Genomic DNA, 18,959 nt, shown 5'->3' on the forward strand with positions numbered 1-18,959 from the left:
GTTCACCAGTAAATGCCATGTGTTGTTCAGATATCATCTCAGGAGGACAAGGAACAGTGGGGGCAGAAGAAGTGAGACATCCCCTGGATGAGTCGGGGAAGGATGAGCTTCAGGGGGAAGAGACTCAACTATAAGGAGTGTTTGTGGGGGTCAAGAAAGATGAGAACAGAGAGGGGCTGTCTGGTGGATCTAGCAACATGGCAGCTGTTGGTGATCTTGGCCAAACCAATGGAAAGAGTGGCAAGAGGAGAATGGAATAGACCAAGGAGTGCATAAGTTTTGATGAAATTCACTGGAATTTTAATGACCTCATTTTATTACAGGCTGGAGGGGAGCTACTTACTTCACTTGCTAAGCTGCAAATCATTCAGAGAAATTGTGCTGGTTCAGTTAGCCCCCAAGCTGAGCAGATAGGCCCACTGTGGTTTGAGTAGCTTGGAAATCTTGTGGGGTCGGTATGTTGACTCTCTCCTTCATTTTAGTCACGGTTCAGGATTTTCACACACCACCAAGGTCTAGGGCAAGCTTCTCAGCTTTCTAGATACCCTCTCAGGGCTCGTGAAGCAGCAGGCCTGCCCTGAGAAGGTCAGGATTCCTTTTGTAAAAGCAGTGAACACTACATGTAGCCCAGAGAGCCCACTCTCTCTCCCCTTCCCCTCCTATGGGCCCACACAGGGAAACAGATGCTTTCATATAACTCTCAGCATTGAAGCAGATTTGCTCTCCTCTGGCCCGAAATACCTGTCCAGGATGGAATTCTTAAAACCCCGGGAGCCCTGGTATGATTTTGAGCAAAGGCCTTGAACCTGTCATAAAATGTAATGGACAGTATATTTTTAACTGCTGAAACCAGGGAGTTCATATAACCTATGAAAACTGAAACAACATAATGCTTCTTTCTGCAGTTTTTGAAGCATATTTGGAAGCACTTCAGAAACCACAAGATTGTCCCTCTCATTGTATCATTTACCATTAAGACCAAAGTTCTTGACCGTTTTTGTACATGGACCCCTTTGGCAGTTGGGAGAAGATATTTTAGGCGCATACAGTAAGATACATAGAACTTTTTAAAATATGTAGATTTATATTGAAATTCAGCTATCAGTGTTAAAAAGAAAACCCGCATTTATAATATTATTACTTTTTATTAATACATTAAATAATGAGCTCTGACAATTTTGAAGTATTGATGAGCATGAACAATATTTCGAGGCCTCTACAACTGTGATATAATGTGAAAATATCTCAGATTTCAATTGCTGACAGAGTCATAAGTCTTTCTAATACTTCAGTGGTTTGCTGCCTACATTTATAATGAAAGGAAATGCTTAATTTCAGTGTGAGGCTAATAAAAATGAAGATGTAATTTTTTTCTCTCCGTCCAAGTTCACAGACCCCTGAATTCTCCTCTGGGTTGAGAACCTCTGGTTTAAGATGTAATTTTGGTTGCAAGTAGAAAAACAAACAGTCCTACAGTTTGCACGACATGCATCATATAACTCTTCAGGGATGAGGAGCTCATTATTAATTTTGTGGATGCTCCAAGCCACAGATCTTTTATTAATTTTGTCCCTTTCTTGCTACTCTGCCCTTTGTAAAATTCAGAGCCATGTGCACTGGAGATGCTTTGTGAGCAGCTCTAAGAAAGAAAAAAGTTTGCCTTGAGGAAGCCTGGGGCTGATCTGTATCTTTAATCCACCCCCTGAGCCCCAAGACTTATTCACAGGGTGCTAGTTCTGTTCTTTTTGAGAATAACTAGAAGGAGGGCATGGTGAAACTCTGAATTGAAAGTAGGGGAGCATAATGGTCAACACGGTAGCCTGTGTGGGAACCCCAACTCAATGCACGGTCGTCCTGAATCTCCTTGTGTTTTGATCAGACATGAGATCGGGGTCACCATCCTGCTACATCTAGCTTCTCTCATCTCTTTAAGGATATTTCAGCCAACACATTCAACATGGGATTTATTATGTGGTATCTCACATCCGCTTCCCCAGGAACAGAATCTGGGGTGGGGACTTCTGCCTGAGATTGACAGCGGCTGGGGGAGGGGGCTCTCAGAAGTGAGGGAGACAGATGGGGGCAGGGAAATGTTGGGTTAAGGATGTGGTCTCTGGAGAAGCTGAGCCTCAGCCTGGTCCCACGAGGGAGCCACAGACTCTGAATTGCACCATGGAGCTCCTCTATCCAGAGGCCAGCGGGATGGGCTGTTTGACCTCTGCATCAGCCAGCCAGGGGAGTGGGGCACATTTTAGTTTCCTGTGATATATAAAAAGTTACAGATTGAGCAGCTTAAAACAATACCCATTTATCATCTCGCAGTTTCTTTGGGTCAGGAGCCTGGGGCCCCGCCTACCTGGGTCCAGTGGCCCAGGGCCTCAAAGCTACAATCCACGTTGTCAACCAGGTCTTGTCTGAGGCTTGGTTTCTTTTTCCAGGCCCACGTGGTTGGTGGTAGACTTCCTTCTTTGCAGCTAGGAGGCCACAGTGGCTTGCTTCTTCAAGGTTGGCAGGAAGAGTGTCTCCTGAGTCCAGTCTCTTAGAGAAAAACTAAGCCCACCTATAAAGGATTCACCTGAGTAGGCCCACCCAGGTAATCTCCCTGTTGATGAACTCAAATTCAATGGATTTGGGACCTTACTGATGTCTGCAAAATCCCTTCACCATTGCCATATAATGTAACATAATCATGGGGGCAACATGTGTCACAGTTACGGTCCTTCCCACACTCAAGGGGAGGGGGATATACAAGAGCAGGAGTCATCAGGGGTCACCTTAGAATTCTGCCTGCCACAGAGCCTCACCTGGCAGGCATCTCTGGAGGAGATGGCTCCCCTGAGCCAGAGGCCATCTCTGAAGAAGGTTGTACGTGGGAGCTGGTGGGAGCTGGTGGGAGCTGGAGCAGCTTGGGGTGGGGGTGCACCAACTGGTAAAGGACATCTGGGCAGGCAGTAACGGTGTCCGCTATGTATGAGACTCTCCGGACATCTGTAGTGGGTGGGTGGAAACTGCTCACCTCAGTAGTTCAGATTTAATGGTGGACATGTGTTGCCATGTGAGGATGCAGAATCCCTTTTGATACGATACTTTAAAACAGTGATTTTTTTTTTTTTAGCACTGCCAGACCCAACGAAATACCCACCCCTTTTATAATATTTTACAACATCACTATAATCATTAAAAGAAACAGAGGTCAAAGCTGATGTGGGATGAGCTGCCTTGGGGATCTGATTTCTGCCCCTTGCACAACTTTGATCTCACAGTTTGGCAGTAGAGACAGGCATGAGGGTTAGTCATGACATCGTGCACCCAGCGCTGGTCGCGCAGGCCAGAACGTGAACAAGGAGGAATTTGGCACCTGCAGACCAGCATCCCCTGGGAGCTTGCAGGGCCTGACTGGGTCACTTTCGAGACCATTCACAGCTCTCAGAATGCTGCCTTGTCTTCCACATTTCCCTCCTGGTGAGAGACTGGGATCCACAGGATCCACAGAGCTGTGGGATGCATTCCTCCTGACCACGGTTCAAAGACTTCCCTGACCAGAGCCCCCCTCTTTGCTCTGACTGCTGCATTCATACTCCTTCACAGAATCCAGGGGTGCAGAAGAAGGGGTCCTGGCCCTGTGATCTCAGTGAGTCTCTTCACTTCTTGGCCCTTGGTATTTTCATCTCTTTCATGAAGGGGGCATAGGATTCCCTTTGGGTATGGCAGGGGGTTGAGGGTAGATGTTGAACAAGCAGGGACTGTCTCTCCCTATGTCCAAGTCCACATTTTATGTATTGTGTGTATATGTAGAAGTATGTCTGCTGCCACAACTTTTTGTAACCCTGAGTTACTATGTAGGTCAGGTTCCTGGATGCAGAGCTTGAGATATGAATTTACTTGTATAGGATTTATGGAGGGGGCGCTATCAGCAAAGGGTAATGAGGACAGTGGGCGGGGGCGGGGGCGGGGGACTGTCCCAGCTGGAGACCAGCCTCAGCCTGATCCTGTGGAGGAGCTCTGGGGAATGAAGCACACCACAAAGTTGTCCTACCTTTTAGCAAGGAGTCTCCCCTTTTATACCCCTATGGCAGTCAGTCATTGCCAGTGAGGAGGAGTGGGGGCATAAAACCTGTTTCATAACATGGCTCCCACTTAACCAAGGACGTTTCTCTGTAAGAGGTAGCTATGAGTTTATGACAGCTGACATGCAGCTGGGAGATGGGTGCACCAGCCCCATAAAGGTCCTGTCCTCCTCCCTTTCCATCCCCCATCAGTCCGTCAGATCACCTCTTATTCCCAAGGCTGGCTTACAAAATTCATGACAGTCCCCATGGCCCACGGAATTTCAAGGTCCTGTAACCTTGTTCCAGCCTACTTTCGCTCGCTGTCTGCAAGCCCCTCCGTGCCTCTCACCCTGGGATCTTGCCCCACAGCCCCTTCTCCGGTGGTGCCGATGGTGATAGTGATGATGGTGATACGATAATGCAGGTGCCACTGGCTTTAACTGAGTACCAGGAGCTCTCCATGGTGCTCGATGTGTATGGTCTCCAGTCTTCACAACAGCCGCGCAGGGTCGACTGTGTCAACCCATCTTACATCTGTGAAAACAGGTTCAGAGAGATGAAGTAACCAGTGTCACACAGCCTGTAAGAGATGGAGCTGGGACTGCCGCGGGCCCAGGACAGTCTCATGTCGAAGTCGTTGCTTTCCACCTGTCTGCTGCCTCCATTCTTCAGCCATGCAGAAGTCTCCTAGACCTCCAGTTTGTCTCCACTGGCTGATACAACAGCACTCATACCCATCCCCCTATCAGCCTACTGAACTTCCAGTTCTTCCAGGCTCCCCACCTCTCCACGGACTCTTGATACTCCCACCCGCACCCCATTCAGGGTCCCAAGTGATTCCCTCCCACTGGGTTCCCACAGTTCTTGATTGGGTGCCTGCCCCTCTGCATCATGGCTTTTTGCTCACACCCTCCTGCCTACATCCTCTCTGCTTCCCTATGCCTAATATGGTGTCCGGCCCAGGCACACACAACCAAGGGTTGGGCTGAAGACAACCCAGCTGAAGTTCCTCGGGAGGGTCAACCACAATGTCTGCGCACTCGCCCTTCCACCTCCCTCCCACACACACGTGTCACCCCTGAGTGCCGTGTCCTGCCTACTGCTGCCACGTGCTACCCCATCAGACAAGAGCATGCTCTGTCTTGTCCAGGAGACAAGGTAGAGCTGACATCCAATTCCCACAGCCACACTTACCACCCATGATTTAGCTCACCCAAGAACTAGCGCTGTATTTCCTCCCTTCCCACATTGCTAACAATGTAATGACAGCTTTTCAGGCAGGAGTTGAGGAGGGGAAACATTCTCATGATAAATGTATTATTCAATGCTAACATACATCCCAGTTTCAGAACCTTTATGTGGGAGCTAAGGGGAAATCCTTAACATCAAGCAAAGACAGGAGTAGAAGACAGAAAATAATCAAGTGCCAGAATGGGTCATGAGGACACTGGGTTTGGTGGGGCAGGGGTTGTGTGGCTGGAAGGCTGGCATCCTCGAGCAACCTTGAGCTGGACCTCGAAGGGTAGAATCCTGTTTTGTAGGGAGAAGGGCATTCCAGATGTGGGAACAGCATGAGCAGGGGGCACAGCTGGTCTCAGCAGTGGGACCTGAGCAGATGAACTTGGCTGAGTTGTATCCCCGTCCTCACAAGGTTGCTTATCAGCTTAAGATGCAGAGAGAGGAGATCGACATCCCAGGGTTTTCAACTGCCTGCTGAGCCAAGTGGGTCCCCGCCCTTCATCCCCATGTTTCCTTCTTCCACTGAGTGGCAACACAAAGGCTGCTTTTAACTCTGGCCATCCTGGAGCATCTGTCCTGAGGTGAGGACTGAGGCTGATATGCCAACGGGATATAGGACTGATGGCTGAGATGATGTGGGAGAAGGGTGGTGGGGAGCAGGAAAACTTGCCTGGGTCAGCTCTGCTCATTTTGCTTTCATGGATTATGTTTTTAGCATTTTCTTCTGTGTTAGTTTTTTATTCACCTACAAATATTTTTAAAAGTCGCTGTGGGGGTTTTGGGCTAGGAGATGGGAAGAGAGAATTAAGAAGGGCAGGGCAGTAGATTAGAAGCCAAAGTTTGGTTTTCCTAGGGGACACATAGACTGGAAAATCTCCACACTGGGCTAATTTCGTCTGGTGTCGTTTAGCTGACAAATGATGTGTGTAATTATCTGTGATGTAATTAACATGTCTCTTTGCAAAGAACATTCTACAAGGATGTGACATGCTCTTAGAAGATTGTTTCTAAATGGTCCAAAGTTCTAATCCCCCAGTGGCATATTTTGGAATGCATGCAGAGAAAAAGAAACAAAACAAAAAATCACAAAACATACAAACATACAAATCAGCTACATAAGCAACACCCCCCCCACCACATACACACAGAAACTCTCAAGCACAAGAGCAAACCATTTTGCAGATATCCAGCTAGCTGTTGTTTTATCTTTAACGAGGAAAAAGCTTCAGTGGGTTATGTAATTTTCATATATAATGAATGCAAATATGTCAATTGAAGAGTCACTGATGGCTTTCTGAGCATGGATGCTTGCCAGAGAATAATACATAGCAGACTAATAATGATACCTATTTCCATAAGATATTATGTATGGAGTAATCTGTTGTCATAATTAAAATCTCTAATCTCATCAAGAAACTTCCAGAAACAAGATGTACTGAGTTGCTCACCATTTATTTCTGCTTCTCATGACCGCATTCCCAGAGTTCTTTGAATTCAGCTGTTTTTCAGAGCTCTGTCTAGTCAGTGTTTATAACTGAACTCATCCAAAGATAAAGCTTTGTCTCTTCCCAGGGTAAATCTCGTCTCGTAAGACTCTTACAGTCCATTGTGCTTTTTGTAAAGTTTTGCTTAAAATTATTTCCAGGAATTTTTCCCTCAGGTTTAATTTAAATTTTCATTTATTTTTTCAATTTATAGGACTCTAAATGAAATCACACTTGGCCTCAGTTTTTTCTCTCATAAAATGAGAAATCAGTTCTTGCTACATGTGGAGTTCATAATAATTCATTTTGTAATAGAGCAGGTTTTTTTTTTTTTTACAGATTTTCAGAGTTGCCATTTCAAAAATTATGATAAAAATAAGAGGCATCATTTATTGCTTACCTACAGTGTGCTAGTCATGGTGCTAGGTTTTTGTGTATTTATCAAGATTACTATATCATTATAAATATATTATCCCTCTCACTGTGGCCTCTGACATTTCTGAATATTCCATCCTTTTTTGTCTCCGTGCTTCAATCCGGGTATTTTCTGGTGACTTACTTTCCAGATCACCAGTCTTCTGCTGTGTCCAGTGTGCCTTCAGTAGACCTCCTCTGGTCTGGACCACCGTCTTCTGCTGGGTTTCTGCATCTCTCAGCCCCAGGGTGCTGCAGAATCAGCAAGTGCCCGGGAGGAAAGATGGTGTCAGATATCAGCCTCCGGATGCCTCTTTTCTCTCTCAGATCTTGGCCTTCAAGTCCGGGATTTTACATTTAGAAATGTAAAATCCTCACCTTGCTTTTAAAAGAATCTTCAAGCTTCTGAAAGTTTTAAACTGCCTGAACCATTTAACGCCATTGTAATCTTTATGATCAGAGAGAGAAAGGAAAAAGCATTCCACTTTCGATTCCACTTTCAGGGTTTCTCATTCCTCAGTGTGCCTGAAAGGCCGTCATGGGCAGAAGTAGAGCCCTGTGTAGAGAGAAAGAGGCAGAAAGGATCCAGGGAAGGGACCAAAAAAAATCACGTTTGGAAAAAGAAAAAAATACCAAGGCCTCTTTAAAAAACACTTAGAGGGTTTTTCCGAAGCCAATTATCTGGCTTAATGCTAGTGGCTTATTTGCTGACTTTCAGTGTTATTTGCACATTTAAAGTGACGCCAGCCCTTCCTGTTTTCATTTAGTTGACCCCTGCAGCTGCTAGTTAGCTAAGAAAGATGACAACCCTTCATTTCTGGGGGAAAAGCAGCTGAGAGTTAGGTTTCTAATTCTCGAGGCAGTTTGGGGGTGCACAGAGCTCAGGGCCCACTTAATTCAGGTCTTGGAGTGAGGGTTGGAATCACATCACCCTGGGCGAGGGTGGTGGGGTTTCCCCCACATAGTAATGCATGCCCTCTTCCGGGCAGGTAGGTGGGTTCTTGTGATTTGATACTAATTATACTCACCAATGAAAATTCTGTGATTCCATAAATAAAGGAGACAAAGACTTTGAGGCCTCAGACAACTGCCTAGACACCCCAGGCTAACGGAGCAGAGCAACCCTGGTGGTGGGTGGCACCTGCCTGTCGTGGGCCTCCTCTGCAGGGTTTTCCATCTGAGTTACTTGTCAAGTAACTTCTTCAAGATGATCAGTTAGAGGGAAAAGCCTGAAGGACTCTCCATAAGGAATGGGAGTCCGTAGGAAGGCATGTTGCTCTGAGGCCCTCACTGCCTCTTGCCAGCAGACTCTGCAAGGTCCCACAGCCCTCCCTAGGGGCGCCAAGAGAATGCCTTTGCATGAGAGGTGAGCCAAGGAAGGAGGAGGTTATAGTCCAAAGGAGGGCAAAGCCCATCCCTGGGAAGATGGTTGGATGGGCTTGTGGTATAGACAGAGGACCTATGGCGTGTCTGTACGAGCCAGTACCAGGGAAGACTGCCCCTGGACACTGGAGCAGGGGCCAGTTTTGCAGAAGACAAAAGGAAGCACTGAGGTTTAGGCCCAATCGGTATATTTGGGAAGATTCCTTGCAGAGTTAGAGTCTGGAGCCAGAAAGGAGATTTCTGTGTTGTAACAAAGCTCAGTATGTCTACACCCAAGCTCGTTGCAGAGCTGTCCTTCTCCTGGTACCATGACGTTGAGTGGCATGTGTCTATACACTCATGCAAGCTGAACACAAGGGCATCCTCCGTAACTCTTTTTTTTTTTTTTTTAAGATTTTATTTATTTGAGAGAGAGAGAGAGAGGGGAGGGTCAGAGGGAGAAGCAGACTCCCTGCTGAGCAGGGAGCCCGATGCGGGACTCGATCCCGGGACTCCAGGATCATGACCTGAGCCGAAGGCAGTCGCTTAACCAACTGAGCCACCCAGGCGCCCCCGTAACTCTTGATGGAAGAGAGATCATCCCCATATCCAGTCCCCAAGTCCTACCACCTCTTCCTCCTAAGTCACCCTTCTGTCCCTCCCTTTTGCTCCATCACCACTGCTGTGTCCTGGCAAAGGCCTTCACAGTCTTTCCTCTGAAGCCCTATGGCAGCCTCCTCCTATCCTGCTTGTCCCCAGGCCTGCCCCCCAATCAGTCTGCTTCCATTCTACAGCTAGAGGGATCTTTCTAGAACACAGCTTCCTCCAGCCTCCTCCCTGGCCTCTCTGCCTCCCATCTCACCCCTATCAGTGCAAGAAACCAGAGGGACTCTTCTCGAACACAGCCTCTAGCATCACCTTACCCTCCTCGCAATTCTTCCCAGCTCCCAGGATGAAGTCAGCACAACCTGTGAGTCCCCCTGAGATCCATTCTCTGCTTTGGCCTCTTCTCTCCCTAGTCCTCCCCACAAGCCCAACTTCCCCACCTTTGGGAATCACATGCAATCTACTGGACACCCCCTGTCCTCTCTACCCTGCTGGACCAGCCATGCTTCCTGCCTGCTCTCTGGCCGATGTCCTTCTGTCTTACGGCTGAGCCTGGGGCACCTCCTCTGGGAAGCCTTCCGACCCTTTGTCCAAATCAGATGTCCTTCATTTGTGTCTCCAAAGCCTCTTCTGTGCGTGTTGCACTAGATGGTCATTGCTTACCTGTTTCCCCAAGGGTCTTTCATCTCCGTCTCCCTTAGGCCCAGCACATTGCCTGGCATAAAGTAAGCACCCAATAAATTTCAAGTTGAGCATATGGTAAGTTCCCTGTTAAACCTCAACCACCACAAATTCTGCCACCACCCAGGGGGTGTTCTCCATGTGGCCTCCTTCAGCTTTCAGAATCAGGAGACTTCCTGTAGATTTTTAGTGCGAAAAGGTAGATTCTTGCCTCTTGGTCTGTCAAATAAGTGTTCAACGTTAGAAGCTTCAGTTCATAGTGGTGATTTTTTTTTTTTTTTAAGCAGTAACATTTCAGTGATTACAGTCTCTGCCAGAAGGCTAAGCCTCCTCTATCCTAAGGAGTTCCTCCACTAATTGCAGTGTTGATCTGAGGGAAGCTTTCAAAAACGAAAAGGAAACCACTAAATGTTGCTGCTACTTTTCCTTCGCAGCTCAGATAAAACAAACACAGCGTGGGAGGGGGGATGTCCTCTTGGGGGTGTTGGCACCTTTCAGCATGCTGCACCCTCCTCTGCCTCCGCCCATGGTTCGGTGTGGTTTTGTTCCCTTCTGCCCAGAGCTACCAGGACATGTAATAAGAACTGTTTTTCCAGACTTCTTCATTAAAACAGGTTCTTGCAATCAGTGCCAGAGCATCTGCGCGCCTAGGTGTCAGACTTCATGACTCATCCCCAGTAAGCTACACCAGTACGGTTTCCCTCCACGGTGAGCCTGGCTGGGATAACTGCAGGTTTAGGAACAGTGCTGGCACACTTGTGTGAGAAACAGCCACCCCCCCGCACCCCTGCCCCGTATCCTCTTCAGTTAACAGGTGATTTTTGAGGGTGACGTCAGAACCTAAAGCAGTTGGGAAAACCATTAAATAGTATTTTATGGACTTCAGGGAAAGCAGTTTTGCTTCTGGTTCTACCACTTGTTACTAGCTTTGGGGTGGAGCGTGATTATTTGAGCTCCTGAGCCTCTGTTGCCTCATCTACAAGATGGGAGCAATAATCTTACCAGCTCCAGTGGTATGCAGATTAAGTAACGTAACATCTTGGCCCCAGTCTCTGGAATACATGCATTTGGTAGCCAAGAAACGATGAACTACTTCGGTCTACCCCACCCCCAGATTCAAACTTTCCCCCAAGAATAAAAACATAATGACTGACTCATTTCACTATGAAGGATTTAAATGAAAAGCCTTAAGGTAGTCAACCTTAAAAACAAACAAACAAACACGGAAGCACTTATTTGTGTTTTTTTTGTTTGTTTTTTTTTTTAAGATTTTTATTTAATTTTTTGACAGAGAGAGGCACAGCGAGAGAGGGAACACAAGCAGGGGGAGTGGGAGAGGGAGAAGCAGGCTTCCCACTGAGCAGGGAGCCCGATGTGGGGCTCGAACCCAGGACCCTGGGACCATGACCTGAGCCGAAGGCAGACGCTTAACAACTGAGCCACCCAGGTGCCCGGAAGCACTTATTTGTAAAACCATGAAGATCGCACTGGTTTTTTATTCCCCACACCCCCAACAGTCTTTAAACTCTGCTTAGCGGAGTCAGCAAGGCAGAGGAGATCTGTTTCCCAGGAGTGTGTTTTGCTCCTGGAAAGGACATAGGTACTAAATATCTGTCCCTAAAATCTGAAAGTCAAGAAAATTTTCTGGAAGCAGTTTATCCAAAAGGTTTCCCCATCCCTCCCCCTGGGAGAGGTCCTATATTTTAGTTATGCTGAATGATTGAATCTATTCCCTGCTGAATGCTTTCCTGAACACAAAGATATATCATCTCCTGGCCACTCAGGCCCCCACCCCCAGAGTCATCTGTCCCTCACGCTCCCCAGGTGTGGCCACATCTGGCTCCCCGCCCCACAGCACCCTGGTTCCCACGCCGCCACCTCTCCTGGGCCGCTGTGGGACAATCCTACTCTGCCCTCCGCTGTATGTGTCTGTTCCACAGTCGACCTTACCCTCTTTCAGAGGCAATTGTAATAGAAACAGAAAGAAACAAAACAAAATAAAAACCCTCTTTAATGTTGTTTAACCTGGTCTCTGCCCCCCTCCATCCACCCTCCCCAACTTGATTGATCTCAGACCCTTTTATTTATTCCCTTCCTGAGGAACTGAGGTTCCTAGACCCCATTTTGGAGAATGCGGCTAATTTGTGGGCAGGCTGCCACCCATTCACTTGTTAAGGTGGATTTGAGTGCAAACGTTGGTCGGTAAGAGCATCAACAGTAACACGTCGTCGTGTGCTAGAGTTCTGTTACTGACTGGACCATCTCCAGCATACATGCTAAGCGAAGAAAACAAACCACAGCATGCCACCAACTGCGATTCGCCTGCATCCGCTTTCACTGGACCAATATCCAAAACCTGACAGGCGTGCCTGCCTCTGGAGAGGGGCGCTGGGTGCCAGGGTGGGCTGGGAGCAGGTGCCTCACTGTGCACTGCTTGGGAACTTTAGAACTTTCTACTATTTTGAACACAGCTCTAATTGGCTCGAAATTCCACCAAACTTCACACAGAGAGTGGTCTGAAGTCCTCAGCTCTGCTCCTGGCTCTGTGATTGACTTCTGCCCACCTGCCCAGCTTCTCTCAGTCCCTGACGGGCCTGCCGTGCTTCTCTGCTGGCTCCCTGCCCATGACAGGTGCAGAGCAGCGGGGACTTGGCTTATTCGTGCCACGTCTCAGATTTGCCCCGCTCCACTTGGAAGCCCAGCTCACATAGGACGTGCTGGCCCTAACACGGGACTGCCTACCCTGTACCCCTGCCTCTAAGAGGAGACCGTTACACTGGGGGACCCAGAGTCCCCAAGAGATGGTGACACCTCATACCAAAAGGCCAAGAGCTCCAGGGTTGAATGCGACTCAAATCCTTATCAGCCTTGTGCCCTGGGGACTCAAGGCTGATAAGGATGGTGACACCTCATACCAAAAGGCCAAGAGCTCCAGGGTTGAATGCAACTCAAATCCTTATCAGCCTTGTGCCCTGGGGAACGTATCCTTGTAACTTCCTTTCCCTTTTCTGTATGATGGAGGATGAGAAGTCCTAGTTCACAGGGCTCAGGCATGTTGCTCATCTGTCTAGAACACCTGGTACAGTGCCCGGCATCTTGTAGGTGTCCGTTGTCTGTTTAATTTCTTCCCTTCCTTCCTCTCCTTCCTGTTTTGACTAGCAACCTGTCATTCATTCCTTTGGGTCTTAAAGCCCTGGGGTTTCAGAAGAAAGAACATAAGGCCAGAAATAAGACATTCAATCCTGGCTCCACCGATACCTAACCCTGGGAAGACAGTAGGCTCCTCCATGTCCTTGGATCTCCTGCCCCAGCACAAGAACCATATTTATCTCCATACAAAAGACTTTTGGTCATCCAGACACCACGGATGCAAAGGGTTAGCCTACAGCACGAGTGCAGATGCTCTCCCGCACGTCAGCTGGCTTATTAAGACTATTTGGAAGACGAGTAAGGTAATGTGTTCCATATGCTAAAGACAGGATGATTTAGCACCATGCAAGGTAGAGTGGGGACGCCCCCGCTCATTAACAAGGTGACCTTGGACAAGACGTTCACTACTCTCCGCCTCAGTGACCTCATCTAAAATATGAGAGCAATAAAATCTTACCTCACAAGGGCAGGCTGTGAGGATCCTATGAGGCAATCCGTGTGGAAGGTCTTGGTAAACTGTGAAATGCTCTGCACATGTCGGCCAGATTAGCAGTTCATGCGCCTGCTTGTTTATTGTTTCAGCGGCGAGTGCAGGACGTCATCAGTCCCATCGTGTTTGAAGCCGCCTACAGCCTGGGCGAGCACGTGACTGGAGAGGAGGAGAGAGAACTGCCCCCTCTAACACCAGTGCTCCGGTGGAAAAAGGGACAGAAGATTGCCCAGAAGAATCAGGTCAGATCTTTGAAGCTCATGGCCGGGACCCAGGGTGGCAGGTGGCCTGCAGCGGAAGTCGTGGCCCTGGCTGCCTGGGCACACCCTCTCTCTGCACCTCCCTTTCCTGATCTGCAAAATGATAAAATATATGGTTTGGGGGGTTGCGTCTAAGAACTATGTGATTTAAACACAGTGAGGCTGTTCCCAAGCAGCTATAAACTTATAACCCCTTGGAGGTCATGAACTGGTTACTTGGCCTCTCAACTTGACACCTGTTCCTAGACCATTTCCAGAACTTAGGTCACATAGTAGGTGCTCACTAAATGTTTTCTTGGTGAGGGCATGAGAACATCATCTTGTAGAAGTGGTGGTTGAGTTAGAAATTCCCAATCCGGGCGCCTGGGTGCCTCAGTGGGTTAAGCGACTGCCTTCGGCTCAGGTCATGATCCTGGAGTCCCTGGATCGAGTCCCGCATCCTCCCTCTGAGCCTCCCCCCTCTCATGCTCTCTCTCTATCTCATTCTCTATCTCAAATAAATAAATAAAAAATCTTTAAAAAAAAAAAAAAAGAAATTCCCAATCCAAGCATCCCTAGAGCCCAAAACGGGGCAAGTGCTGGTGGGCCACCCATCCTGTCTGATGCTCATCAGATTCTCGGATGTGCTGCTGTGTAGACGAGCTGCAGAGCCATGTCAGGTGCAAGCCCTCCAAATAGGAGTGAGCCCGTGAGCTGACTCGGCCGCAGTGCTGCCTGTCTGCCCTGAGCCGTCCATGACACATGCAGCACTACTATTCCAGAAATAGGCAAAGACACTGTGGTCCCAAGTCGGTTTTCAGTCTTTCCTCAACACCCAAGATCACCACAGATCCAGGACCCTGGTGGGGGGATGGTCAGGCAAAACTGCTTTTTGGCTAAACTAGACTTCTGTGCAGGATGGGAGCAAAGCTGTGGAACCACTTGCCGGCCCCACCCTCCTGCTGACTGTACTGAGCTTAGGGGAAAACTCGCACGTCAAGTGAGCCATGCCTTGCAGATTACACTTGTGAACAAAGCCACAGAGGAGTGTTTGAGGTTTGACATGTGCATCCAGACATTCGATTAAGTGGTGAGATTTTTACCAAGGCATCCCAATTCTCTACCAAAGTATCTCCCACATGGTCTTGGGTCAGGTTCCCTAGAAGCAGAGCCTAAGGTAGGGATTTGGGAGCACATGGGAGAAACCTAAGGAAGTGAGGAAAGTGGAAGGGACTAAGCAAGGATGTGGCCTCAGCTAGGCTAGCCCTAGCTGAGCTGGGGAACTCAGGAGCATAAATTACACCAAAGAGTTGTCTTCTTGAGGCAAGGGGGCTGGCCTTTTGTGTCCCATGTTAGTCCACCATTGCCTGGCTATCCCATGTAGAAAAGGAGTGTAGGTCTCCTTGAAGGAGAGCCCCTTCAGCTTGGATAGTTCTCTGGGGAAGGATGCAGATGTGATCCATTAGCTGCCTACACTCACATGAGCTGGGGGATAGGTGGCAGTTGTACAGGGATGTGGGCAGGGCTCCCAGTGCCTGCTACACACATACACACGACCTACTGGCAGTACTGACTGTTTAGATCCTTCTTTTGATTTTGAACATGAACTTCTTTCATGAAAATACAGGTACCCTGGAAGGGGGCCGGTATGTCCTGCTGGTTATTGACACTTGGAGTAGGCTGGAGTCTCAGTGAATGAGCGTGATCAAAGCCAAAGATGCAGGGACAGATTAATATTAAAATGCCCTTCTTGGTCACTTCTCTTTCAAGATGGCCACATATGTTTATTTCACCCATTTAAATCACCCATTACAGTGATTATAGATGAGTTAATAGGGACAAGGAGGAGAACCCAGTGGGAGAAGGGGCATCAGTCAGCAAGAGAGTCATAATTTTCTGGAGTGAGTGAAGATGGAAGAGTGTTGGTGGGTGAACCTTATATACATAGAGGAGCTGGGTGTCCATCTACCCAGGGATCCAGAAAGGCTGCATGGCCAAACCAGCAGTTACAGAAGGGTGCAAGAGTGACAGGTGGGACTGAAATAGGGAAGGAAGGGGGGGTATTAAGTGAAACTTGGTAAGTGGAAGAGTTGACGTTTCACCCCTGTCCTTGTCCCTATATACTTTAGGCATGGGGAATAGCAAGCAACCAGGCATTTTTCTTCTGTAAAGAATTTAGTAAACTGGTTGAGATAGTGTGAGTTGGCTGGTTCCCCAGAGGAAAGCCTTACCTCCCCTGGCATTTAGAGGCTCCAGTGTAAGTGCTAGCTTCCCCTCCTATCATTCACCCAGACACATCCACAGATTATCTAATCAGTCCTTTTGCCTTATTCTTAAATACAAATGGACAGCCAGTGGTGGCAACTGCACTATTGAAATGTGGTATATTGAAAAAGAAACAAAATAAACAACAGAATAACTGACTTAGAAGAAAATAGATTATTTAGGGAATAGAAGAGATTATGTAAATTTGAAAACCACCTTAAAATAAATACAAGGAGATTTAAGAATATATTCTGTCCATTGGGAAATGGTTAGAATTCTATTTCTTTTTGAAGGGAAGAAACAGAAAAAAAGAAAAACGTTCTTAAAAATAACTCTATCATTGCAGAGACAAAAATTTAATAGGATAAGAAGATGATGGTAAGAAATCCCCCAGTAAGCAGAGCTAAAAGACACATAGAAAAGATAGCTGAAAGATCAAATTACAAGGTCCTATATTCAAGTAATAGGAATACCAGAAAAAGTAAACAGAGGAAATGTAAAAAGTTATGAGAGAGACAATAGAATAAAATTTCCCAGAGGTAAAGGACATTATTTTTTAATTTAATGGTCTCACCAACTTACAAGCAGAATAAACCCAAAATAACCCAGACACATCATTTTGCAGTGTCTCTGCTCCTAAAATTTAAGGAAAATTCTAAATGTTTCCAGGACAGGGAGTACAGGATGGTGATAGTGGGGGATATATGTTAGCTTACAACAGAAGTACAGTCATACTAACTAGACCATCAAACTCCTGATTAGCAATATTAGAAGTCAGAATATGGTGAAATAAAGGCTTCAAATTTCTGAGAGCAAGTGATTTGAAACTAGAATTTTATACTTAGCATAACAGTCAAGTATGAGGTCAAAATACAGTCATTTTCCAGACAAGCAAGGACCATATAGTTTACCTCCCTAGGAACACTTCCAAGCAAATAATTCGAGATGCATCCAACAAAACAAAAGGGTAACAGCAAATTCAAAAAAATAATGGACCAATTTAGAACGTAGGATCAATGAACTTCGGGAAGAATAAAGCCAGCAATAGGCAGAATAACAGAAAATAACAAAACTTTAGGATACAGTGTAGAAGAAAAATATTTCTTCTCTAAATAAGAAAAAATAAAGCCAATCAGAAACTCTCAGAAAAATAGAAATATGGTCAATGTGTCATGGTTCAAACATAGAACAAAATGTCATGGGATTTTGAGCAAGTAGAGGAGTATATGGAAGAGAAGGACTTTGATACTAGAAATATTCTTCCTTAAGTGAAAGTTGAATATTCTAGGAGTTGAACTTTGCACCTGTAGAAGACAATATGTAATCATGACACTTGTCTTGGTTCTACTGTGATCAATAATCATGTAGCCAAAGTAACGTTAGCATTATTTATTGATTTTCAGTATACTATAAAATGTAAATGTCCTTAAATTTGACTGTATAGAGGTAAAAATAGAATGACCAAAGTTCTCTTAATTTCTTAAATTGGTGGGTCAAAAGGTATTGCAAAACTTGATGAAACAAGAAATACTACTTAAAATCACAGAAGTCATCAGTGGAGTACTACTTCTTAAATTGTGGTTGCTGAACCAGCCATGTCAACCTCTTTTGGGATCTTGTGATAAATGGAAATTCTTGGGCCCCACCCAGACCCACTAAATCAGAAACTTATGGGCCAGGCCCCAGCAATCTGTCTTTTAACAAGCTGACCAGGTGATTTTTTTTTTTTTAAGATTATTTATTTATTTATTTGAGAGAGAGAGAAAGAGAGCAAGAGAGAGCACAGGTGGGGAGGAGAGGGAGAAGCAGGCTCTCTGCTAAGCAGGAAGCCCCATGTGGGGCTCGATCCCAGGACACTGGGATCATGACCTGAGCCAAAGGCAGTCACTTAATCGACCGAGCCACCCAGGCACCTCTGACCAGGTGACAGCAGCAGATGTTTCAGAACCACTGCAGGAGAGGAGCTAAGACTAATGATTTGCCTGTCAAAATTAGGAAGGCAGAGGAGAGAGAAATTCTTGTCCATTGTGGCAGGAATTCAGTAAGATAATGTCTAAATCTGATTAATCATCAAAAGAAATATATGTGGACATGGGTAATAGTTGTTGCCCCTGGAGAGAAGGACTGAGTGTAAGGCGGACTGTGGCAGGGGGTCATTATTTTTTTAAACATGTGATTCTTTGATTGAAATTCAAATGAAAGAAAAATATTGTTCTTAGATTGGAAAGATTTTCCAGGAGTCTGGGAAATATTCTGGGAGAGTGATCCTGGCTTTTTCTCCTTTTCCTGATTAGGTGGTGGGGGGTGGCTAATTTAATGATCATCCACCATGTGTCTTCCAGATGTTGATGCAGCTTCAGGGGGAGAAAGATTCTGAGAGCGAGGCCCACTCCAGAAAGCAGTGCTGAATTTCAGCCCATGTGTGTATTTATGACAGTTCCACAAAGAGCATCTAACTTCTTTCCTAGGAGAGAATAACCTCTTTGGAGCAATTCAAGTCATGTTGCCAGATAACATTAGGATTTAAATACTGTAGCGTCTTCAACTAAAAGGCACCGAGCCCATGTTGGTACGCGGGATTTTGCAGCAGGGTGAACTGCCTCCTGGGGATCCTTTGGAGTCGCGGACTGCCCTCCTGGATGGTGGAGTTCAGGCGGAATAGCTGCACAGACAGTGTGTTTACCATGGAGGCAGTGACTAGAGCCTGTGCAATACATACTCCCAAGGGATCTGCGACTTTCTGCTGTGAGTGGACAGGCAGGAGGCCAAGGCTCCCCTCTGCTGGGTGAAGAGCAGTGTTCTGTGTCCAAATCCTACTCACGCAGGTGCTAACCTGTGTGAGCGAATAATAGTGCAGTGGCCACCAGTGCTGAGAACCTCCTGGAATCCTGGGCACTCTACAGACCTCTGTAGGACATTCAGCCTGATAAGCATACACTTCACCTTAGACATTTAAGGCAAATTGGGATGTCTGGGTGGC

The 18,959-nt window shown here is 46.7% G+C and overlaps 1 protein-coding gene and 1 long non-coding RNA gene across 8 annotated transcripts in view; one reads left to right on the forward strand and one right to left on the reverse strand.

Moving 5' to 3' along the window:
- The window catches only part of ITGA9 (integrin subunit alpha 9), a 333,129-nt gene that overhangs the window by 156,915 nt on the left and 157,255 nt on the right, over positions 1–18,959 (forward strand). For 3 of the 4 annotated variants that reach the window (XM_081824368.1, XM_081824364.1, XM_081824377.1), the window contains one exon: positions 13,568–13,717. The exons of the other annotated variant lie outside the window; for it this stretch is intronic. In XM_081824368.1, the coding sequence (XP_081680494.1) occupies positions 13,568–13,717 (150 nt within the window). The remainder of the gene's footprint in view (positions 1–13,567; positions 13,718–18,959) is intronic. 4 annotated transcript variants of the gene reach the window in all.
- Positions 1,160–13,572, reverse strand: LOC145722266 (uncharacterized). Of its 4 annotated transcripts, none has more exons than XR_014146399.1 (5): positions 13,443–13,572; positions 9,818–9,869; positions 7,173–7,742; positions 2,357–4,583; positions 1,160–2,259 (listed from the first exon to the last, which is right to left on the reverse strand). It is a non-coding gene; the product is annotated as an uncharacterized LOC145722266 (long non-coding RNA). The 4 variants fall into 4 exon arrangements; XR_014146397.1 differs by having other exon boundaries at positions 6,737–7,742; XR_014146396.1 differs by having other exon boundaries at positions 2,357–7,742.

This window comes from Leptonychotes weddellii, chromosome 1 (assembly GCF_054177405.1).
Source record: "Leptonychotes weddellii isolate Sample4059 chromosome 1, ASM5417740v2, whole genome shotgun sequence".
Lineage (NCBI taxonomy): Eukaryota > Metazoa > Chordata > Mammalia > Carnivora > Phocidae > Leptonychotes > Leptonychotes weddellii.